This window comes from Gigantopelta aegis, chromosome 14 (genome assembly GCF_016097555.1).
Source record: "Gigantopelta aegis isolate Gae_Host chromosome 14, Gae_host_genome, whole genome shotgun sequence".
Taxonomy (NCBI): Eukaryota; Metazoa; Mollusca; class Gastropoda; order Neomphalida; family Peltospiridae; genus Gigantopelta; species Gigantopelta aegis.
The window spans coordinates 29,321,887-29,348,729 of NC_054712.1; the positions used below are offsets into that span (position 1 = coordinate 29,321,887).

General features: G+C 36.9%; 1 protein-coding gene across 1 annotated transcript; it reads right to left on the minus strand.

The window, feature by feature from the left end:
- Positions 1 to 801: 801 nt before the first annotated feature.
- Positions 802 to 26,843, minus strand: LOC121389174 (acetylcholine receptor subunit alpha-like 2). Its single transcript, XM_041520780.1, has 7 exons — positions 26,840 to 26,843; positions 13,791 to 13,933; positions 12,325 to 12,369; positions 11,902 to 12,011; positions 5,842 to 6,362; positions 4,483 to 4,784; positions 802 to 855 (listed from the first exon to the last, which is right to left on the minus strand). The coding sequence occupies exons 1-7, from the start codon at positions 26,841 to 26,843 to the stop codon at positions 802 to 804; spliced, it is 1,179 nt and encodes a 392-aa protein (XP_041376714.1).

The following is a 26,843-nucleotide window of genomic DNA, read 5'->3' on the forward strand; positions in this document are numbered from 1 at the left end:
GTTCCTACAAACGACCAGAAAGCTGTGACCACAGCAAAGTTACTAGTGTCTGAATGATTTCAGAGATACGGTGCACCAGGTAATCGGAGGTAATAAGCAGTTTATGTACCCTTTATGGAGTGAAAATTAGTAGGACCACACCTTATCACCCTGAAGGGAATGGTCAGTGCGAGAGATTCAACAGAACACTGCATGATCTGCTACACACAATTCCAAATGATCGTAAGAAGAAATGGCCTGGATACATACCTCAGCTCATTTATTATTACAATGCTACAGCCAACTCATTCTACAACTGGCTTTTCACCATTTTATCTAATGTTTGGAAGACACGCCCATCTTCCAATAGATTGTCTTCTGGCTGGAGACTATGACGAGGTGCATGAGAAGATAATGCCAGAATGGATACAGAAGCATCAAGAGAAGCTAGGTTATGCCTATGAAAAAGCAGGGGAGCATACCAGAATTGAGGTAGAGGCGAGGAAGGCTCGCCATGATGAAGTACTTAGAGATAACAAAGTAAGTATTGATTCTCTTGTATATCTCAGGAATAGAAATATCAATGGCAGGAATAAGATTCAAGACCACTGGAGAAGTCAGCTGTACAGAGTCATTGACATGTTGGATTCAGATGGAAAGTTGTACAAAGTATGTCCTCTGGAAGATGACAAAGACGTCAGGGTGGTGAACCGGTAAGCGATGAAAGAGAGTTATGTCAGATACAACCAGAAGGATGACTTAAACGTCAGTCAAACAATACAAGAGATGACCAGTCTGTTGCCTTAGATACATTGTCATCATCTAGTGAGGATGATGATCCACATCAACTTTTGGTAAACGATGTAGCACCACCAGCTGATACACAAGATACACAAAATGTACCAGAGGCACGATGAGACGGTCTCAGCGTACAACAAAAGGTACAAATCGAAACCCATATAACCTGCCAGCAACCACTAACGAGCAGGTCATAGATGAGAAAGTTTTGATCTGTCTTAGTGCTACATTAATGCAACAGGCAATTGAGAGCTAAGTAGTGCTTGAGGTAAGTAGTGCTTTAGGTCACAGAGATACCTAATAATGTGGGATTCCAAACAAGATGAGTATAACATGTTAAAACAGTAACAAGTCTAGCTGGTTTGTAATTTAGTTTCAAACAGCAGATTTCTATGATCATGGCAGTGCCTGACATGATATGTACTTTTACAATACGACATAAGTAGTTTTCATAAATTTGTAGTTTAAAGTAGCAATTATATTTGTTTTACAAAATAGGTCCATGGATGTTATCATGTTTAATAATATGAATGTTTTCGAGGACGTAAACGTAAAGCAGGGGAGTTGGTAAGGGATTCAACTAAAGCATCGAGCATAACATGTTATTATACTAAACATGCATAAACACCACTAAGGCGTCCAAGGCTTATTTCTCTTTATTTAGACTTAATTCCCTCAAGACACTTGGGACATTAATATATGGTAAACACTGTCACTGGGCTATCTTAAGGAACCCAGGACAGTAATGGTCTGCCAGTATTGGTCAGGTGTGTGTGTGATGTTATCAGTGTGACTGAAGAGAGAGAGAGAGAGAGAGCGAGAGAGAGAGAGAGAGAGAGAGAGAGAGAGAGAGAGAGAGAGAGAGAGAGAGAGAGAGAGAGAGAGAGAGAGAGAGAGAGAGATTATCTGGCAAGAGAGAAAGACGTTTGGGGCCAACTCTCCATATCATATACATTATCTATACTGAACAAAAAAAGAAACTTCCGATTTGTACATATAGTATTTGTTGTGTTAAAGAATTCATTGTGTAATGAAATTATATAGGTAGTATTAGTCTTGAGCTGTATTATCAGGATTCATGAATTTTATCGATTATTTTTGCACTGTTAATCGTCGACAACGTGAAATTCAATTTGCACGTGCATGCATGGTTCGACATGTCCCGTGTAGTATTCGGTCAATGTGTTTTACTTGTCTTACTGACATTGTTGTCAAGTGAACGAAAACGCTTAAAAATTTGTAAAAAAATTAACGTTTTTTTACATTGTATCATTTTTAGTATGCCAAGAATACCCAATAATTTACGCGAACGGGCGATTGGCATGCTTGATGCTGGCATGTCGACAGAAGACGTTGCAAGGCATGTTGGGAGTTCTAGTCGAGCGATACGAAATCTACAACGTGGTGATGGCAGGGTGCGCGTCTACCGTAGGAGAAATGAACGTTATGCAGGCTGTTGTGTTCTTGAACGAGATCGTTTCGGGGGTGGGGGTTTTGTCATGGTCTGGGAAGCCATTGCCCATGGTTATCGTTCACCACTAGTCGTCATTGATGGCAATTTAAATGCTCAACGTTACCGCGATGACATTCTCGCTCATCACGTCATTCCTCTGTTCCATAACAACGCCAACATCTCGATTTTTCAGCATGATAATGCCACCTCTCATACAGCTAGAGACACTGTAAATTTTCTTAGGACAAATAACATTGATTTCATTGATGACTGGCCCGCTAAAAGTCCTGATCTCAACCCCATCGAGCATGTCTGGGATAGTCTGGACAGACGATTGAGGCGTCGTCCCAACCCACCTGCTAACGTCAACGAACTTCGTCAAGCGCTCATTCAGGAATGGAACAATATTCCACAGGCAGAAATCAACACTTTAGTCAATTCTACGCGCCTGCGATGCACTGCAGTGGTCAATTCAAGAGGTGATCATACCCGTTATTAAGTGGGTGGAGTTTTTTTTAAGCCCTACCACACTTGGTCAAAATTTCTCCCAGTTTCTGTTAACCTATGGCCATGATTTTTTCCACCAAACGATGCATCATGGAACACTCTTTAAACGCATATATAACAATTATTCCCCCGGTTTGTTTTCATCAAGTTATGTTCAAGCAAAGTTAGCGAAAGTTTCTTATTTTGTTCAGTATATATGTTATCATCATGGATTAAAGAATACAATTGAGATCGAACTTGAGGGTGCTTAATGCACCCGGTCACACACACACACACACACACACACACACACACACACACACACACACACACAGGCAGACACACACACAGGCAGACACACACACACACACACACACACACACACGTGTGTGTGTGTGTGTGTGTGTGTGTGTGTGTGTGTGTGTGTGCGCGCGCGCTCGTTATTACCTCTGGCGAAATATTAATGTTAATGTCAACTATTAGACCGAACATACGTTTGACCACAGACATCCTAGTAAAGAACGTTCAGGTCTGTTTATCAACACACCGAAACACATTCCATAGTTTACACGTACATCACGCAGTTGCCCCGTACACGTGCGTCGGGTGTCATTCTCGATTTTTACAATTTCCAGGAAGCTCCATTAATCACTGTGGAACATTAGTTCTGTCAATCGGTTTCATTCTGTTGATAATACAGTTGTTATTGTTTTGTTTTTAGTCATTTTTATTGTTTGAATTTGCGATTTACTGATAAAAAACCGTCAACTTTAAATATCACTTCTGACCCCAATCATCCTTCAAGATATTTGGTGGTCATAAAACCTACTGTAATACCTAACTACCGGTTGTAATGTTTGCCCAATTAATTCACTATTATCATATATCTATTCCCCACAGCTAATATACCTTACAATTTTGGCAATTGTAAATTCTTATTAGAGTTCCCTTACTTTTTTGAAGACTATATATTATTTTAGGGGCGGGACGTAGCCCAGTGATAAAGCGTTCGCCTGATAGTAGATCACCTCAGCAATCAATTAATTAGGTAATGTTGATGAAAAATAAAATCGTAAAGTCAGTCTATTCTGTTAAAAACAGGAAGTCTAGGTAGTATGGTCTTTCAAGTCATAATTGTCAGCAACCTTTCTCGTGTAATTTCCCTGTACGACAATAAACTAAGTAATGATAGAGGATCGCCTGTGCAATCACGGGTATGCCTAAAACATACTCTGTCTTATGCATAGATACGATTGGAATCACGGAATACGGTTTTGTCATTCAAATTTGATCTTTCAGTCTGTTGAATGAAGAGAGAGGGGAAGAGGTAACGAGAGAGAGAGAGAGAGAGAAAGAGACGAAGGGGGAACATGTGTGTGACTTATGTAATATAGACATTGGCGATATTTTTATTGATCTATTTCTATATGCTGAAAGAAAGAAGTGAGTACTCTTATAAATATTAAGAAAATGTGTTATCTTGTAAGTTACCAGTCTCTGATATAGACAAGAATTACCTAGTTTCCTAACACTATAAAATATGTACTTCACAGATCTGAACATGATTGGGATACGAACCCAGTACCTACCAGCCTCAAGTCCTATGACATACTTGCCTTATCTTACCCTGTTTTGTCTTGTCTTGTTGTGTCTAATCTACACTAACTGTACGTCTTTCACCACCAAAACATTTTATTCAGAGAAGCAATGAGCAAAAACACAATACGATACAACATTTAAGTGAAAAATATTAACATACCAAATACGAATAAACTAGTAACAGAAAACCCTAAACCCAAAGAGAAGCAGAAGCGATCTATTCTTCTTGCTATGTTCTTATAGTCCTGGTACTTGGTCTTGTCTTCTTTCACATCACAAGCAGACGATCTGACGTTTCGGCCATTTTCTCCATTCGGTGCGTTAGATTTAGATTCTGTCTGCGCTTCTTCAAAATATCTAAGACAACGCGGCATTGGTGAAGATGGAGGCATAGCATCTATGTATATAATGATGCCATTAATAACAACTGTCAATAGACTGGACAGTGTCTGTAGTGATGTGTACAGAACTGAAATGATAAAATATGCAGATGAAATCAGATGAGATATAGATTATTAAACTGTGCCCCTAACTACCACAAGATCAGACACTACGTTTCCGTTTTTCAGCCTCGGTTATGGCATGGTATTTGGTAAGGTTTTTGTTTTCTTTTCTTGTTTGTTTTGTGCGTGTGTGTGTGTGTGTGCGTGCGTGCGTGTTTGAGGTGCGTTTTTTTTATCAGTGTGTTGTTATATATGTGGTGTTAATATGTGTTGCGTTAATATGTGTTGCATTTTTTGGTCTGTTGTTTATTTCTTCTTTTTTTTGGTGTGTGTGTGTGTGTGTGTGTGTGTCTTTCATGTTCCATGCTGTGTTCCAGGTAATTTAGTCTCCTACATCACTTCTCCAACAAACCCCCACTTAGTGTATCTGTTTTAGGTTTTTGTGCCACTAGAGCACATTGATTCATTAATCATCGGCTATTGGATGTCAAACATTTGGTAATTATGACATATAGTCTTGGAGAAGAAACCCACTACATGTTTCCATTAGTAACAAGGAAGATTTTATACGCACCATCCGACAGACAGAATAGCAGTCGTGGTAATGGTTTAAGATAAAGGTAAATGGTCAAACTGAACATTGCATAATGTGAAATATAAATATTTTGTAAATAGTATGGAAACCAAAACAACGTATATCCAAAATTACTACTAGTTTATACATATGAATGCATACAACATAAGGGTTAACATATTGACAAAGAACTAGCTGTTGTTTATTGGTTACGCAATGAATATTTTCTTGTTACATGCAAAATATGGTTAGTAACGCATGGCTTATATGTGGAATGAATTTATTTGTAGTTATTTATGAAAAATACATGGAAACTAGTGATATTTGTCTTAAAACAATCACCCACTTTCAGAATCAAAATAAAGTTAAAATAATATAAAACGACGTTTTGTCTGTATAGTACAGATTTCTTCAAGCGTATTTTGGAGTAAAAAACTCACATGTATGATAAAGTGTATTGGCGGTTGCAACTTTGAGAATGTACCTTTAATCTGAAGCGTGGAACTTACCACAGTATGAAATGGTGTTGGACAGTTTCGGCAAAGAATCGTTGATCAGCCCAGTGAACACGAGGAACGACAGCAGAACTGTCACAGAAAGTGTTATCTTCTCTCCGCTGCATGCCGGTATTAGAAAACTGACAGGGCACAGAAACGGAAACGCTATTAATGGAAGTACAATCGTCAGCCAATAGAATGTCGTCTTTCTTCGCAGTGTCAGAGAAAACAATAAACCTCCAAGATCATCGCTGAGGGTTTTTTCCACCGATGAGTCCTCCATTTCGAATTCTGCACTGGGTGTAAGATATTCTAGATTAATGCTTGGCTGTGTGGCATGCGCCATTAGAAACTGTTTCTTGGTCATCCACGATAAGATTTCAAAGGTGCATGTTTGTTTGTCGAATGGGTAGAACCGGATGTTTACCTGGCAAGACGTAGAGGACTCCAAGATTGGCTCCCATATGACTTCTCCTGTGTGCTTGATGATAATGTCGGTGTCCTTGGAACCAAACCTCATTTTCCGGTTATATCTGCAAATTATTATATTTACTGTCATGTTTATCATCAGACATCATCATCATTTGTAAATCATTATATTTACTGTCATGTTTATCATCAGACATCATCATCATTATTATTAAATTATTATATTTACTGTCATATTTATCATCAGACATCATCATTATTTGTAAATTATTATATTTACTGTCATGTTTATCATCAGACATCATCATCATTATTTGTAAATCATTATATTTACTGTCATGTTTATCATCAGACATCATTATTTGTAAATTATTATATTTACTATCATGTTTATCATCAGACATCATCATCATTATTTGTAAATCATTATATTTACTGTCATGTTTATCATCAGACATCATCATTATTTGTAAATCATTATATTTACTGTCATGTTTATCACCAGACATCATCATCATTATTTGTAAATCATTATATTTACTGTCATGTTTATCATCAGACATCATCATCATTATTTGTAAATCATTATATTTACTGTCATGTTTATCATCAGACATCATCATCATTATTTGTAAATCATTATATTTACTGTCATGTTTATCATCAGACATCATCATTATTTGTAAATTATTATATTTACTGTCATGTTTATCATCAGACATCATCATCATTATTTGTAAATCATTATATTTACTGTCATGTTTATCATCAGACATCATCATTATTTGTAAATCATTATATTTACTGTCATGTTTATCATCAGACATCATCATTATTATGACGATTATTATTTAAGTCTGATTTTTGTGGGTTAATTTTTAATTTAAGCAAACAAAATTAAATGTATACTGAAATATGCAATGATTGAATGAATAAATGGATGTTTAACGACACCCCGGCACAACAATACACACCTGCTATTGGGAAAGAAAGAAAGAAAGAAATGTTTTATTTAACGACGCACTCAACACATTTTATTTACGGTTATATGGCGTCAGACATATGGTTAAGGACGACACAGATTTTGAGAGGAAACCCGCTGTCGCCACTACATGGGCTACTCTTCCGATTAGCAGCAAGGGATCTTTTATTTGCGCTTCCCACAGACAGGATAGCACAAACCATGGCCTTTGTTGAACCAGTTATGGATCACTGGTCGGTGCAAGTGGTTTACACCTACCCATTGAGCCTTGCGGAGCACTCACTCAGGGTTTGGAGTCGGTATCTGGATTAAAAAATCCCATGCCTCGACTGGGATCCGAACCCAGTACCTACCAGCCTGTAGACCGATGGCCTACCACGACGCCACCAAGGCCGGTACCTGCTATTGGGTGTCATAAAAAGTAAGTATATGGAAATATTATTTATACAATTGTGTAAACCCACAGTGTAAAGGGCTGTGTAAAAAAGTACAATACAATACAACTATCAATGTAAATATATTTTACATTTTGTATAGTAATCAACTTTAAAATTAATTCTGGGTGAAATGTTGAAGATTACCAAACATTTCTGTTTCAAAATATATCATTTCTCGTCGGCTTCAGATGATTACACTGCACCAAAATGTGGCGCAGTCAGTGTACACTGACAATGTTCACACTGAGGAGGAGGGTCCTTCTTTAAAATACATGAATGCGTCAAATACATATGGCCGATACGGGCACGGCAAAAGACGCCTCCATCCTTCCTGTACCGCCTGTAGGAGGACTGCAACTATCTCAGGACTGTCTGGACATAATGAAGCTTGTTCGCGACCGCACCGTCCAAATCATCTACACGGTTTTGTGGATAATTCATGGTCATAACAACGAATCTTTCAGACTGGCAGGCTTCATAATGTAATAACCCTTGTTGTTAAAGAGACATTCCTGAGTTTGCTGCAATGTTTTAAGATATTATCGACTAATATAATGTTTCTACGATTAAACTTACATATTAAATATATTTTCTTGTTTAGAATATTAGTGGCTGTATATTAAACGTGTTTCTGATCGTTCTAATATTTGTACTAGGTTAATTTTTATTTTTATTCCTAAACGTACTTAATTATTTAAAGACAAAATCCATTTTGGGCTTCTTACAAATATTAAGACGACCAGAAACACATTGAATAAACAGACACTGATATTCTAAAAAAAAAAAATATATGTAATATGTAAGTTTAATCGTAGAAATATTTGATTAGTCGGAAACGCCTTATAATGCAGCAAACTCGGGAATGTCTCTTTAATATTAATTGTAGTCGTGAAGGCTGACAGCCCTGTACATAGGTCAGTATTTTGAATAATACGATCGAACTTACAAGACGCTTGTTGATTTCCAGATTTATCTATCTGTGGTAAGTTATTGCCCGATTAGAAATTAGACCCATTCCAACGCATTTAAAGTCATTAAGAACAGAAACCAAGTATACATTTACATATTCAATTTCAAGTCCGATTTGAAGCGTAATGTGTATCTATAGAACAATATATTGAAGCAATTTGGATCAGGCTGTATAAAGTTCACATGGCCCCTTGGATATCACAAGTATTCAACTAGTGTAAGTGTTTGGTACTTATAGGTTTTTATGACTTTGATCTAAGTAGCAAGTGGCGTAACCCATTTCCGTCTGTGGTCAAGTCTTTCCCAATGTAAGATGTGCCAGGCCCTGTATCCATGTGTGATATCAGACACGCAATGTTCCATCTCTAAGCCATTGAGTCGAATTTTGAAACATGACGACAGCTCTATAGTCCTAAGGTTTATAGAACTATAATCACGAAGAATAGCAAAACAACAGTGTCAAATGTACTAAACAAATGTAAATGCTCTACAGTAATCACTAAGCGTACCTCAGCTCTGTGTAAAACGTTTTAGGCTACAGCGTAAGTTATATGTTATCACATGACAAACATGTTGGATATCAATTTACAGACATCTGATTGGCTTCTTAAATAACAGTCTAAACCAACCAGAGATTAAGGCTACACACGTCGATTTCTATTTTCTGATGACGTACAAGTAAACAGTGTATATTACGTAAATGCTAGCGCCGTATATAACTTGGTTCAAAATACGTTTTAATTTCTCTTAAACCTGTATTTTAAAGATAAAAATATGTAAGAAAAATAATTCTACACTCGTGTCTTCAAATCTCGTGTCAGTTAGACACCATTGCATTTCGTTTACAATTACCTCACGTTCGCTCCCATTGGCGTAGCCAGGATTTTATATTGGTGGGGGTACATAATGTCATGAAGGGTCCACCACATTTTGAGACTGTTAATAGGGAAGGAAGGAAATATTTCATTTAACGACGCACTCAACACATTTTATTTACGGTTATATGGCGTCGGACATATGGTTAAGGGCCACACCAATATTGAGAAAGGAAACCCGTTGCCGCTACTTCATGGGCTATTCTTTTCGATTAGCAGCAAGGCATGTTTTATATGCACCATCCCACAGGCAGTATATGATATACCACGGCCTTTGTTACACCAGTTGTGGAGCACTGGCTGGAAAAAAACATAGCCCACCAACTGGGATCGATCGTGTATCAGGCGAGCGCTATACCACTGAGCTACGACCCGGCCCCAAGTTAATAATGAATGTATAAATGTTTAACGACACCCAAGCACGAAAAAATACATCGGCTATTGGGCGTCAAACTATGGTAACCAAATTAATAGGGCGAGGACAAACATAAACAATGTGGTTGGAAAAAAAGAGGTGTGCTTAGGAGGAGCATAGTCCCCCTCCCCCCTCCACAGACAACGCCAATATTGGCACATTTGGGTACAGTTTGAAGTAACTCGGAAGCTGAAAGGTATGTAACGATCATTCACTCTGTGTATCCAAGAACATTCAACAGTGTCACGATTTAAACACTTGGTGATAAATAATATAACAAAAATAATTACCCTTTTAAGAGTGGTAATTTGAAAACATAAGCCCACCCGGATAAATTAATATAAAAAAAGAAATGTCGGTTTTTAATTAAAATAACTTTATTGAAATCCAACAGTTAAAGCTCCTATATCCGGTTTATATGTTATAATGTCGAATACTAATCAAGGAATATCGTCAAAAAACTACTAAATTCGCAAGACGAAAAAGTGCAGTTATGCCTGCATTTTGATTTATTAATCGATGTTATAACATGACACCCGGATGTAGCACCTTTAACAAGGACTACAACACACAAAACGTCCTGCACGATTCACACTCTTCAACAGTTAATAATGTGTTTAGCACAAAGAGACTTCACCACAAGCTTCAAACATATGATCGAACAGCATATGTAACTGATATCCAATAGTCTTCTAACGTACGCCGCCCATTATTGTAAGACTTTAGGCGAGCTACCCTATCTTCGAGTGTACGCCACTTTTTCAGTACGTTTGACCTCCACAAATGAGACGTCTGCACTAAATAACCTATCATACTGATATCGAACAGTATAAGTTTAGTAATATTATAAGCACCTACAGTGTGTGTATGGGTCATTTTGTTCAAGTACGTCTATCCTGGGCACAACCGCTGACTTCACGAGAGTTCTGCCCACAACAGAGAAGTATTCGGTTTCTTGAAAGTATATGCATATTCTGTACAATTCTTTGTTTTGTTTTCAAGCCAGACATGTAATTCATAAGTCGTACATTTGTACTGCTTTTGTGGCAGAATACGCCCATGATCCCTGAGGCAGTGTTGTCTGTTGAGACTTGTTAATGTTCAACGTGTACCAGTTAGGGAAATTACGACGCCGACTGAAAATTCAGTTTTAAATATGTTTGACATTGGACTATTCTAACAGTTACATGTACCGTCATCTTAAACTAAGCAATGGTACGAATTCACCTGAAGCAATGCTGAGGATAAAATACGATACCATATAACGCCCCATTTATACCATACACATATTAGACGTAGTACAACATTGGCCTATGTTCACGGAGTACAGTGTTTCAGACCAGTGAACCTTCGGACTGCTGAACCTTTGAACGCTTGAACCTTCAGACCATTGAACCTTCGGACTATAGCGCTGTCCCCGTGTTGACGTCCACCATGAGATATCCATAAGGCTATCCATCAGGATGTGTTGCTAGACATTGACTTTAACGACATGGCAACGTCATAACGACATTAAAGATTGGGTCTAGACTCTTAACCTTTTATAAACACGGGCCCTGTTGCTTAAATATTTAGCAGAAAAAAGTAAATCAAATACTCAAATATACACCTTAGTAAGTCAGTGATTTAAGAGTGGTATTGATCATACACATCGTCATCGTCATCTAGCTCGATAATAAGTTTACAGATTACTGGGTAACTTTGCTTGAGTAACATTCTACTCGAACGATTGTTGATAGGGCATCCTAATGGGGTTGCTGTCGTTTGTACAAACAGCTAATGCAATGGGTAGGCAGATACATTGTACCATCCCTTAATACTTTGAACACCGCAAATGTCACAAGACCTGTGTTCCAACTCGGTGATGATGAAAGGGTCTATCAGGGGGTCGTTATTGTTAAGCCCAAATATACACACTCAATGGCCATTCCTTGTGTTTGCTGCTGGCCTCTCTCATTTACTTACTGGTTGAGGAGCATGAAGTCTGGTAACCAGACTTTTGTTTCGGGTACTTGTATGGATACAAGTCCATTGTACTCGCTTCTGTTCCATGATAGCAATTCGTCAGTCCAGTTCTACAAACAATTTAAAACGTTTCATTAATAAAGTAAAATATTTCATCTAAGGTCAAAGTAGAATATTTTATCATATCAACTTTGGTCAAATCAAAACACTTTATAAATGGTTAATTAAAATAATTTTTTCAATGGTCAAAGTGAATTATTCTATTACAGGCCAAAGTGAAAGAAATGTGCTTTTGTGGTATCCTATGGGTATCGCTCTAAAATACCCACGATATAACAATACAAATATTAAGTAATTTCGCTTAAAAGTGCTGACCCCTTTCCTTTCCTTGAAACAAATATGATAACCTCTATGTGTACTTACTAAACTCAACCAGCCTTTAGTTCGTAGCACTTGATCTTTGACGTTCTGCAAAATTAATAGAAATCATATTTTCACAATTGAAGTTACAATTTAGCCTTTTTCAGTTTCAGCATTGTTTAGTTTTAAAACTAATGGTTTTGGTTATTGTTACATAGATTACATTAAATTGTATTATTTGTATTCCTAATATACGATATTGACGATACCGAGACACACGAGGGTAATAATATCTTCATGATATAATCTCAAGCTCAGTACAGCCCGTTTTTGTAAACTGTATACGCAACTTTAGTTCCCGTCAGCCATTACCGATATTCAAATGACTTAGTAATATGTGACACAGTGTCTCTTTGAAGGGAAATGACGTCAAACTTGAATTACGTCATTTTGGATATACCTACATGAAAATAAACTAGTGCTTAACGAGTTTTGTTTTCTGAAAGCTTGACAGCTTTCAGTGTAATTTTACTATTGAAATGCTATTTATAATCTAAAATATCTCATACTTTGATTACACTGGATATGCCAGCTATATATATATATATATATATATATATATATATATATATATATATATATATATATATATGTGTGTGTGTGTGTGTGTGTGTGTGTGTGTGTGTGTGTGTGTGTGTGTGTGTGTGTGTATGTGTGAGCGTGCGCGCGCGCGTGCATTATTACCTCTGGCGAGCATAATGCATTATTGTATTCCAAATATATGCTATCGAAACAGATGAGGTTAATAATCTCTTTATCATATAATCTCAAGCGTCATACAACATGTTTTTGTAAACTGCGCAAGCAACTTTAATTCCAGTCCGCCATTACTAGCTATTCAAATGACGTAAGAATATGTGGCGCGGTGTCTTTTTGAATGGAAATGACGTCAAACTCGAATGACGCCATTTTGGATGTACCTACATCAAAATAAACTAGTGTTTAACGCTGGACAGCTTTCAGTTTAAAATTGCTATTGGAATATTTTTGTTTGACGAATATGAATGCATACGCCAATTATGGAGTGCCACCCTAGTACGTTTGCTTAAATGTCAATAAACATGGTGCCGTGACCTCGATTAATTTGCATCTAATTTGCAGTTATCAAATTCTTAAAGTATGTGATCTGAAAAATATCACATACTTTGATTGCACAAAAAATGTAAGATATTAAATGAAAAATATATAAAATACATGTGGGTTTTTAAAATGGTTTTTGTGTGTTACCTGTGTTTTCGTTTTCTTTTGTTTGGCCTCTCGTCTGATGTATAGCTATGTATACATAATTCAATAATGCATCGACTTACCGATAACAAATGAGATGTTACAACAATGTAGTATTATTTGGTCCCTTCAACAGGTCAACGTCTGTGCGACTGTGTATTTATAATGTGCTGGTGTGTTAAGATGCAATATCTTTCTTTTCGAAACTAAAATATATCTGAGATAATGTGTGCCCAACAACTCACCAGTTCATCCACACTCGAGAGAAAAAGTCCTATATGAACCTGAAGAGTTTTCGTCATGTTCCGGACCGGTCGAATCAGTCTGTTGTAGCTGCTGAAAATATCGATATGTAGACGTTCAACGTCATCGATTGTCTGTGCTTGCGCTGAAACAGAAGTTCACAACATTTCATTTTATTTTAACTTATGTTTCAGCTTATATCAAATTAAGGATCAAGCTGTCTATTAGTAGCAAGTGGTTAGTGGGAGAGAAGTCAGTGTAATGGCCTTACAACTATCTATAGAGTAGTTAAAACTCGCTGTGCGTGAGAGCCGATAACTGGATGCGATCCCAGCTTCGAGGTAGTTTGTTCAAATCATTTTAGATTCACGTTGAAACAAATAACTTGACATCGTCCTGTATAGCAGATATCCCAAGTACTCTGCCGTTCGAAAGCCAGATGGACATTTGTACGGTTATGATCGGTCTCTCAGTCAGAGATTACTCTATAGCGAAGACACAACATTTCATTAAAGCACTTCAGAGTATTTAGGGTTTAGTCGCTTTATACTAAATTGTTAGCTACTTTTTATAACAATGCTATTCCATTTATTTTACAAAACGGGCATCTCTTGGAACCTTATAACATGAAGAGGTTACCAACAGGGTGATCTTCTATCTCCACATGTTCATATTATTTGCGTATAATTTCTTGGATTTATAGTCTGTAATAATGCAAATATTAATGGAATTAACATCGGCGGATGTGTAGAATTACTGGACAGTTTGTAGACGACACACAGTTATATGTTTATGGTTCCCGCAAATGTTTCCCATGGATCCTTCATGTGCTGGATTTCTTTATGGATATTTCAGGTCTAAGAGTTAACAGCTAGTACTAACCAAATAACTTTCGGATGGGTCAAAGTCCGAGGTTCACCTAACGTTTGATAAAGAAGTTAACACCACAAGTCCTGTGGTTGGTGATAAGTGTGAGTGTGTTGGTTGTGAAAAAAAGAAATTAGTTTCATCTGGGCAAAAAATGTATGCAATTTTATTTCATCTAGTACCACTGTGTCAAATAGCCTTGTGCTTGAAACATATATGTTTGACCCCCAATTTGTGTCATTCGTTTTAAGGGTGAGGGGCGATGGTATATATAGAAAAAAAAAAAAAAATATATGGTGCTTACACGTGAGTCATAACTAGAACAAACAGGGTTGTTGTTTAATGTTTAACATTCATTCTACAAACAGTCGTACCAACAGCGGTAGCAATAGTGCTACATTAATCGATCCTATTCTTATTTCGAAAACATGTGAAACCATCGAAAGTGTGGTAATTCAATTTAGGGAGAATAAAAAAAGAGTAAAGTTTGTTTTATTTAACGACGCCACTAGAGCACATCGGCTATTGGACGTCAAACATATGGTCATTCTGACACTGTTTTTAGAGGAAACCCGCTGTCGCCTCATAGGCTACTCTTTTACGACAGGCAGCAAGGGATCTTTTATTTGCGCTTCCCACAGGCAGGATAGCACAAACCATGTCCTTTGTTGAACCAGTTATGGATCACTGGTCGGTGCAAGTGGTTTACACCTACCCACTCACTCAGGGTTTGGAGTCGGTATCTGGATTAAAAATACCATGCCTCGACTGGGATCCGAACCCAGTACCTACCAGCCTGTAGACCGATGGCCTAACCACGACGCCACCGAGGCCGGTCATTCTGGGAGAATATTAGCGACCATAAAGCTACGTACGTTATATTAAATAATACTGTATGCAATAACAAAACATTCGAAAAGAAAGTTTGGTTGTACGATAAAGGTGATTTTACAAAACTCAAAAATGTAATACTGAAAGAACCATGGTAAGAAATAATAAATTATGCAGAAAACGTTGATATCGTTTGCAAACATTTTTAACCGATAATTAAATAGCATATTAAATGGACATTCCTGAGTTTACTGCAATGTTTAAGATGTTATCGACTAACAGGGACTTTTTAACGACTGAAATTACATACCAATATATTTTTCTGCATAAAATATTAGTCGCTGTATATTAAACGTGTTTCTGATCATTCTAATATTTGTACTAGGTTAAATTTCATTATATTTCCTAAAAAAAAAGATTTTTTCGTACGTACGAAATTATTTGAAGACAAAATCCAGTTTGGGCTTCTTACAAATATTAAGACGACCAGAAACACATTGAATATACAGACACTGATATTCTAAACAAGAAAATATATTTAATATGTAAGCTTAATCGTAGAAATATTTTATTAGTCGGAAACATCTTAATATGCAGCAAACTCAGGAATGTCCCTTTAACACATGCATACCTAATCAGATCATTACTATTTGACCAAATGACAAACCATGGTTTAAAAGTAAACTCAGAAAAGAACTACGAATCAGAGATAGATTACGGAAAAAGGCTTTGCGGTCGAAAAGACCCACCTATGAAAGAAAATATAAAAAAGTAAAGGAACAAAGTAAATAAAATGAAAAAACAAATCAGCTAAAGAAGAATTTGCAAATACGATAGACAGTAAATTAACAGAATTGTGTTCAGAAAGTAAAAATACATATTGGCAATATTTAAAATACATTGTAAATAAACACAATAGTCAGGCGATAATTTCCCCATTAAACGACCCAAATACATATTTATCGGTTGCATTCATTCAGTGATTTCGAAAAAGCTGAAACATTAAATAAATATTTTCTTTCTATTGCTTCAGTAGATGGTACAAATAAAGAATTCCCTCCTTGTCAACCACGGTGCTGTTCATCAATTATTAGAACTATACTCCCAAATTTGTGAATAGAGTGTTGCACAGAGGATTAATCCATAAACTTGTAAACTGGCGTAACAGGAAATGCACTAAATGGGATTAAAGATTATATATCAATGTCACGGGGATCCTATAATAACCGTAACTGAATAAAACACAATTATCCAAATATCTCTCCTAACTGTATATCTATTAGATCTCTCTGTATCGGGCAATTCAAAACCCGAATGGCTTGTCTAGGTATATCAGAGATAAGATCTTATATAAGGTATAATTAATATAGCACGTTAGTTCACTAGAAAACACAACAAAACACAATACACTTTGGAATCTGTAATAATACTACGCTGACAAATGTACTGCCGCAGTAGTTAATTAACAACAACAAATAATAACAACCCAGAACTGATCACTTAATTAGTTAATCTCTAGGTGTCTAGTTTACACAATATTCTAATCACTTCACCGTGACACAACACCCACGCGTGTGATAATTGAGAAACGCTGCCAGGGGAACTTAATTACTAAAGGAATTACAACTCTATACCTAACTGGTTAATTTTTAATTAACCCTTAACTACTCATTCAGTAACCTTGTAATACAGAATTAATACTGGTACCTATCACAATAAAGACAATAACCTACAGTTTACCTAGGCCCTCTAGGATGACTGGTTAAGCTTTATATATATTAGACAGTGAAGCCTACAATTTACTTCGTCAGTTTACCGGAAACACTGTCTAAATAATATTGGTATAATACAGTATTAAAATATTTAAAGTCACATCAATCACATCAAGGTTATACAACAGAGCAGAAATAAAATATTTACCAGTCCAGTCGGACTAACGTTCCCCGGAGCCGTCCAATATGTTTCTTCCTGATATCTCTAAAACCCTAGCTATTTATTATAAAAATCCGAATATCGCCTGGGGGCACATCGCGGTACCGAATACCTACAAGTGATATTTCCACAGAGACCAAAACGGCAATTTTCCTTAGATGGCCTGACTTGCTGACGCCTAGTCGCCAAAATCACGGTCGTAAAAACTGCACTGGCGGAGGTATTACGTAACTACTGGCCACATGGCCTCCGCACCTGGTCTGGGTGTGTATTGGAACTGCACACGGCCCTCTAAAACAATTAATATCGCCACAGGCGAAAAGAAATTAAGAGAATTTCCCGTCACACACCCCTACCTCAAAAAGGATATTTCCTCTACTCTAGGAATAGGGAAATATACTACATTAAAACAAAATGTGCGTTAACCGACGCATCCGGGCATTTATAACACATAGTAATAAGGTGACTACCAGTAATCACACTGAGTCTCTGAGTCTCTGGTATACAATAATATATATAAAAACAAAAACAGAAATCAAGAATGTCAACACATTATAATAACGTTCAACTTCGGGACAGAGCATCAGCAATTACATTGGATGTGCCCTTGATATGTTCAATGGTAATTGGGAATTCCTGCAGAAGAAGACTCCACCTCAAAACTCTCTGGTTGGTGGCTTTCACTCTGTGAATGAAGGTAAGCGGATTATGATCAGTAAAGACCACCACTTGATGCACTGCCGATTTCATGTAGATCTGAAAATGCTTCAGAGCTTGTACCATGGCCAAAGCTTCCTTCTCTATAGTGGAATAGTTCACCTGGTGTTTGTCAAACTTTTTGGAGAAGAAACTTACAGGATGGTCCAGTCCATTTTCATCTTCCTGGAACAGCACAGCTCCAGCTCCCACGCCACTGGCATCCACAGTCAGCTTGAAAGGCATTCGGTAGTCTGGTGCTGCCATCACGGGAAACGAGGAGCGCATCTGCTTGAGACGGTTGAATGACTTCTCGCATTCATCTGACCACTGGAACTTCGTTTCCTTCTTTTTCAGTGTCGCACGTTTTCCAGGTTTTCTCCGATAGGCATGCTGTCGAATCGGTGTAGCGTTGGGTTCCAAGCGCACATCCTGGATTAAGGTATTGGTAACTGTTGGAAGGTCCTGACAAATGGAAACATTGTCTTGTATCAATGTAGTCAGCTTTGCTCGCTGGGGGCTCAAGTCTGCTAGAATCTGGCTGTTGGTTAATTTGATCTCTGCAGTCTTGACGTCATCACAGAAAATTGAGTGACTCTCAATTTGGACTGGTAACTCTGGAACTATCGGCAATCTGTCAAAATAACCTTTTAGCAAATTGATGTGACAATACCTACTTTTCCTAACCCTATCAGGAGTGTTTATCACATACCCTGTCTTATTAACCCGTTTGCCCATAACATAGGGCCCGAAATACCTGTTCTGCACAGAACCCCGTTTAATGGGAAGGTATAGTAGCACCTTATCCCCTGGTTTAAATTCCCAACTCCTAGCCTTCCTATCAAACACTGATTTTATTTTGCTCTGAGCATGGCTCAGTTGCTTCCTAGCCTTGCTATCTCTAACTCTCTTATTCATTAATACTTCCTTGTCCATATAATAACCTGACATCTGATCCTCCATCTCACCTTCAGCTAACAAAGTAGTGCGAACTGCCAACAAATTTGGATCAGCCCCCTGCTCTAGAACTAACTCTTGTCTATTACAAGGTAAGTACCCTCTATCAACCACAACTGGTTCATTTCCCCTCTGCGGGAGATCAACAGGTTCCACCACATTTAATTCCTCAGTTGACTTATCTACCATTTTACTGATAACCTCATCCACTCCAATTTCATGGCTCACACACGTATCAGACAAATCACAAATATCCTCTGGGTCTCGTGTTACCCTTCTGGCCATAGCCCTAGTCATTACACACGCAGGATATCTAGTCTCATCAACCTCACACTCTTCTATGGGTAAAGGGCTGTCTCTAATTAACAATTGGTCACATTTCGGCTGACAACACTGACTAGTCAAATCATTACCCAACAAAACTCCTATGTTTTCAACAGGCAAGTCCTTTACAACACCCATAATGACTGGTCCCGTCACAAACTTCGAACACAAGAAAACGTTATGTAACCGGACAACCATATTTTCTCCAGTAACTGAGGTTAAAGCCAAACTACGTCCTGTATGTGAATTCTCAATACCAGCTAAACACTCCGACGTGATCAGTGACTGACTACACCCGGTATGTCGATAGATTGATATTGCCTTAGGACTCAATTCTTGTTTCACATCACAAACCATACCAGTGGACACATACGGGTTTACTTTCTCTGCCATGGGACTAACCATTAACTCTCTCGCTAGCGGAGCTGACCTCACTAAACCGACCACTTGCGCATTATCGCGTTTCCTTTTAAAACAGTCCCCGACAAGATGGTTATCCTTTTTACAGTAACTGCAATGTGGACGAAAAGTTCGTGCATTGGCTGATAATGCAGGTTTATCCTTACTTTGCCCACCAGGTGCATTCCTTGCCTGACTAGCTGACCAACTAGATGACTCTCCCCGATAGTTACTTTCCCGGGAAAAACCTGGCTGAAATTTCTTCTTATCACCCTGTTGTATAGAGCTACCCTGTACTGCCTGAGCTTTGTGTATTAACACGTAATCATCTGCCACTATGCCTGCCTCCTCTATCTTTTTGACATCACGATCCTCTAAATGATAACGTAAGCTAACTGGTAATCCATTTTTAATGTCCTGTAAGATCAACAACTCCCGTAACTCGGTATATGACTCTACCTGATGAGACACCACCCATTTATCAAACATCCCTGCCTTCTTAGCCACAAACTCACTATAAGACTGACCCTGCGTTTTTCTCAACTCGCTATACCGTAAACGATAATCCTCAGGTCGTAATTCATAAGCCCTCAACACTGCAGCCTTAACTAGGTCGTACTGACTTGCTCGCTCATCACTCATTGAATTATAAGCTACACTAGCCTTCCCCTTAAACTTAGACACGGCTAACAATGTCCACTTAGACTGCGGCCAATTTAGCTGCTTAGCGGCACGTTCAAAAAGTTGGAAGAACATGTCTACCTCCTGGTCATCAAATACAGGCACTGATCTATAAGCCTCCGACATGTTAAAACCATTTCCTGCCTCACGTCTAACTTCTTCAGTATTCAACTTTAACTCATGTTCCACTTTTAATTTTTCTAACTGGAATTCTCTATCTCTATCTTCTCTATCCCTCTCTTCTCTTTCTCTCTCTCTCTCTATCCCTCTCTCTATCTCTCTCTCTCTCTCTCTCTCTCTCTCTCTCTCTCTCTCTCTCTCTCTCTCTAACTCTCTCTCCTCTATCTCTATCTTCCTTTTCTCTATCCCTCTCTTCTCTTTCTTTCTCTCTTTCTTCTTTTTCTCTATCCCTCTCTTCTCTCTCTTCTTTTTCTCTATCCCTCTCTTCTCTTTCTCTCTCTCTCTCTCTCTTTTCTCTCTCTCTCTCTCTCTCTCTCTCTCTCTCTCTCTCTCTCTCTCTCTCTCTCTCTCTCTCTCTCTCTCTCTCTCTCTCTCTCTCTCTCTCTATCTAATGCACGTTCTTCTCTTTCATACTCAAGCTTTTTAAAAGCTAACTGTTGTTCCATACTCAAGTCATTTATCTCTATCTCTGGAACAATCTTACTGTCTTCCATAACAGGCCTATCACCAAAAACGTCCTGGATAATAATTGTCTTTATATCACCTAAGGTTTTAGCTATGTTAAATCAATTTCCCGCTCACTTGCGATTTCAACTAACTCGGCCTTACGTGCTCGCTTAATCTCCACTACACTGAGCGTATGTCTATCCAGCAAATTCTTATCCATGTTTAGGTATGACGCACTTATTATTAATTAATTTTCTAGTGAACAACGTTGCTACTTCTAGTTAATTTGTAAAAATAATTTATAAAGCCCCCATTTACCAACAATATTTTTTAAATATGCAAATCCCGTTTCAGATCCCTGACGAGCGCCCCAATTTTCACTCCTGTCACGGGGATCCTATAATACCCGTAACTGAATAAAACACGATTATCCAAATATCTCTCCTAACTGTATATCTATTAGATTTCTCTGTATCGGGCAGTTCAAAACCCGAGTGGCTCATCTAGGTATATCAGAGATAAGATCTTATATAAGGTATAAGTAATATAGCACGTTAGTTCACTAGAAAACACAACAAAACACAATACTCTTTGGAATCTGTAATAATACTACGCTGACAAATGTACTGCCGCAGTAGTTAATTAACAACAACAAATAATAACAACCCAGAACTGATCACTTAATTAGTTAATCTCTAGGTGTCTAGTTTACACAATATTCTAATCACTTCACCGTGACACAACACCCACACGTGTGATATTTGAGAAACGCTGCCAGGAGAACTTAATTACTAAAGGAATTACATCTCTATTCCTAACTGGTTAATTTTTAATTAACCCTTAACTACTCATTCAGTAACCTTGTAATACAGAATTAATACTGGTACCTATCACAATAAAGACAATAACCTACAGTTTACCTAGGTCCTCTAGGATGACTGGTTAAGCTTTATATATATTAGACAGTGAAGCCTACAATTTACTTCGTCAGTTTACCGGAAACACTGTCTAAATAATATTGGTATAATACAGTATTAAAATATTTAAAGTCACATCAATCACATCAAGGTTATACAACAGAGCAGAAATAAAATATTTACCAGTCCAGTCGGACTAACGTTCCCCGGAGCCGTCCAATATGTTTCTCCCTGATATCCCTAAAACCATAGTTATTTAATTTAAAAAATCCGAATATCGCCTGGGGGCACATCGCGGTACCGAATACCTACAAGTGATATTTCCACAGAGACCAAAACGGCAATTTTCCTTAGATGGCCAGACTTGATGACGCCTAGTCACCAAAATCACGGTCGTAAAAACCGTACTCGCGGAGGTATTACGTAACTACTGGCCACATGGCCTCCGCACCTGGCCTGGGTGTGTATTGGAACTGCACACGGCCCTCTAAAACAATTAATATCGCCACAGGCGAAAAGAAATTAAGAGCATGTTCCGTCACAATCAAACAGGAAGCAACGAGTTGTCTTAAATGGTACTCTATCAAATTCAGGCACTTTAATGGCCGGCGTGCCTCAAGTCTTAGTATTAGGACCATTATTATTTTAAATTTATATTAATGATATTGCAGATAACCTAGACTGTGTAACGAGACCATTTGCTGACGATACCAACATAACATCTTCATCTTCATCTATTCCATTGAAAACAACATTAACTCAAACTTGTTAAAGCTTCACGAAATGTCCCTAAAATGTTTTATATCTTCTAATCAGATAAAACTAGCATTGTACACTTTACAAAAACAATCATACAGCCAAAACCTAACCTTGTATTTGGTACCACAACATTAAACACAACAGAAACTCATAAACATTTAGGTTTAACGTTTTAAGCAAATGCAAATGGACAATACATATTAATAATATTTGTAAATCGGCTTCGTTAATGATTTCTATACTTAGGAAATACAAATATTTAGTAAATCGACAAACATTATTGAACATGCATATATAACTTTTATCCGCTTGCTATTAGAATATGAATCGGAAGTAAGGGATGGGTGTTCTTTAGTCAGGAAAGAAAGAAAGAAAGAAGTGTTTTATTTAACGACGCACTCAACACATTTTATTTACGGTTATATGGCGTCAGCCATATGGTTAAGGACCACACAGGTGTTTTTTTAAAGGAAACCCGCTGTCGCCACATAGGCTACTCTTTTACGACAGGCAGCAAGGGATCTTTTATTTGCGCTTCCCACAGGCAGGATAGCACAAACCATGGCCTTTGTTGAACCAGTTATGGATCACTGGTCGGTGCAAGTGGTTTACACCTACCCATTGAGCCTTGCGGAGCACTCACTCAGGGTTTGGAGTCGGTATCTGGATTAAATGCCTCGACTGGGATCCGAACCCAGTACCTACCAGCCTGTAGACCGATGGCCTGCCACGACGCCACCGAGGCCGGTTTAGTCGAGGAAGACAATATTGAAAATTCAATTAGAAGCCGCCAGATTAATCATGGGTTTGCTTAAATTTGCATCTAGAAAGTCTTTGTATTACAAAACCGGATTATATTTAAAACTAATTAAAGGTATGGCTCCTGATTTTATAATACACAGTATACCATAAACAGTTGGACCAAGATCCCCTTGCATGCTAAGAAATCGGAATGATATTTCTTTACCCCCTGCTAGAACTAATTTACTTCAATCTTCATTTATCCATTCGACAATAAAACTTTGGAACAATCTACGGGCTGAAATTCGAAATTGTCAAAACATATCTTCATTTAAAAAGCAATAAAACCCGATGTACCATGCGTTGTGCCATTACTATTCATTTGGTAATAGAAGAGAACATGTATTGCATACCAAACTAAGCCACAGGTGTAGTGATTTAAAAGCAGACTTATATCGAGTCTTAGCATCGATTACTCGTGTAGTTGTGGATATACTTTCGAAAACAATTATAATTTTTTCTTACTGTGAATGCATTTTATATGAAAGACAAAGACGAACTCTCTGGAATTCATTGCAAAGATTTCAGCCAAAAGATTTACAACTGGTTTTAAATGGTAAAAGTGTTCTAAACGAATAAGACAATAAAGAAACAACCCCATGTACATAAGTATATAATGAAACAAAACGTTTCCCTAAATTAGTAAATAAAGTATGGATTTTTAATTATTACTATTTATTTAGTTTATTGTTATTATTTTTTGTAGCCATTACGTAATCATTGCGATGCTTTGTTTGTGTTTTCTTTAGCAAACCTGCTGTCTAATTATCGAACACAGAAAACGCTATTGCGTTTTTTCCCCTGTTTGCTTTATTCTTTTTTTCTTTCTCTTTTTCAGTAATATTTATTTATGTTCATATTTAAATTGCAACAATATATTACTGTCGTAACATGTATATATTATGGAGAAGACTTAGTAGGCCTACGTTGTGTAACTTGTGCGTGACCCATTTGTTCTTTGAAAAAGCAATACCATGTTTCAATCAGTCAAGCAATCAGTCAATCACTGTAAATTGTCTTAACAACGTACCTTTGTGTACACAACTGTCAGCCTTTGTAAAATAATATTTATTACTGAGAAACTTGTTTAAAAAACATGCAAAAATGGTGTCTTTTATCAGAACAATATAATCACTCTGGATATATCTTTTGAGATTTTGTATCAGTTTTAAAAGCTAATCATTTTATATACTTGGTCTCTATTCTGAATAATTAAATTAGTGTGTTTTAAAAACAAATATATATATATATTTGAATATATTGCTGTACAATATAGAACTATTATTATTTGCAATATAGTAAATGTATATATGGTTGTATTTCAAAACAGAAATAAAAATATAGAATTTAAGGCACACAACGTTCTGAGCAAACGAAAATAATGCCGGGTTAACGACACTAAAATAGTTTTAATAAACGGCTGTTAGCATGGTCTAGGCCTGAGAGGAAACTCGTTAACCATATATAAGTTAACAGTGAAGGTATGTACTAAGAGAGCATCCTGGAACCGCTGTAAATGTGAACGTAGGTTGAGCTATAAAGACATTTATTTATTAAAATAAACTTACTGTAAATGTCCGTATATTCATAAATATGTATATAAATGTTCAATTACAACAACACTTGTTTATACAGTTATACAGTTATTATTATAACTGTGAGAACCTTTAAAGGGACATTCCTGAGTTTGCTGCAATGTTTAAGATGTTATCGACTAACAGATACTTTTTAACGATTGTAATTACATATCAAATATATTTTTCTGCGTAAAACAAATTAGTGGCTTTATATTAAACATGTTTCTGATCGTTCTAATATTTATACTAGGTTAAATTTCATTTTATTTCCTGAAAATTATTTGAAGACAAAATCCAGTTTGGGCTTCTTACACATATTAAGACGACCAGAAATACATTGAATATACAGACACTGATATTCTAAACAAGAAAATATATTTAATGTGTAAGTTTAATCGTAGAAATATTTTATTAGTCGGAAACATCTAACAATGCAGCAAACTCAGGAATGTCCCTTTAATTGTAAGATATATACAACTGATAGCATTTGAATAAAAATATTTATTTACAAATGTATCTTGATTTTTTATACATATGGATATGTTTTTCATAAAAAAAGTTTTACTATGGAGACTCTGACAAGGTAGTAAACATGTGATACCTAAATAGTACTTACATAGACATCTGCTAAAAAGAAAAACTATAACGTATAACAGTCCATTACAGTGTGCTACAACGGCCATCTCCCTACGCTGCTGTTAATAATTAACTACCTTTTGTTCACGGTATCACTTATATTATACAAAGGAAAAAAGGAGTCCACGCATGTCCACATACATTAACTCAACATGAATGCCCGTAAATCACTGAGTAAATATTAAATGTGACATACGTCTTTGCATTGATCCCTGTTGTCTTTGTCCGCCCACTATTGCTACACTGTTTCCATTGATATCTGCATACAATTATATTAATAATAAATACATTTATCTCTTCGTTTTGGAAACTACACATCCGATCTTCTATTTACATTGCTAAATATTTATAAATATATTGTAAACACTATAGACAGTAGGCAACTATGAATCTCATCATTGCTAAATAAAATATTTGTAGTTAAATGAAAGTATTTATGTATATGTTTATGTCTATGGATACTTGCCTATAAGAGTACTAGTATATGACTGAGTAATTATATAGTTACTGTGTGTGTGTGTGTGTGTATATATATATATATATATATATATATATATATATATATATATATATATATATATATATGTGTGTGTGTGTGTGTGTGTGTGTGTGTGTGTGTGTGTGTTAGTGTGTGTGTCCTATCTTTCAAATTCTTTCACTGTCCACTCCACATCAGGTGCTTGTAAGAATATTAGTAATAAAGGTATATATACTTCAACCATTCCATTGCCATTGTCTCTTTCTGGGGACAATAATTTACAAACCAAATGAAGTTAACTGAAACTAAACACATTGTTGATGGTCAAATCAAGTGGCTTTTATCGATATTATAGCAACTTATGCTACAATTCCATATTAATAGTTCCTGAGTACGTATTGCGTGAATCGACGTATCACACCAATCTAGTTGAAGATACTACATCATTCGAATATGGGAATTATTCAGTTACCTGGTATTGTTAGACCAGCGATCGGGAACATGTTGACCGAGCAAGGGAGGTCGTGTACTGCTAGAAGAGGAAGACAGTGAAAACCATTTTTACTCACCCAT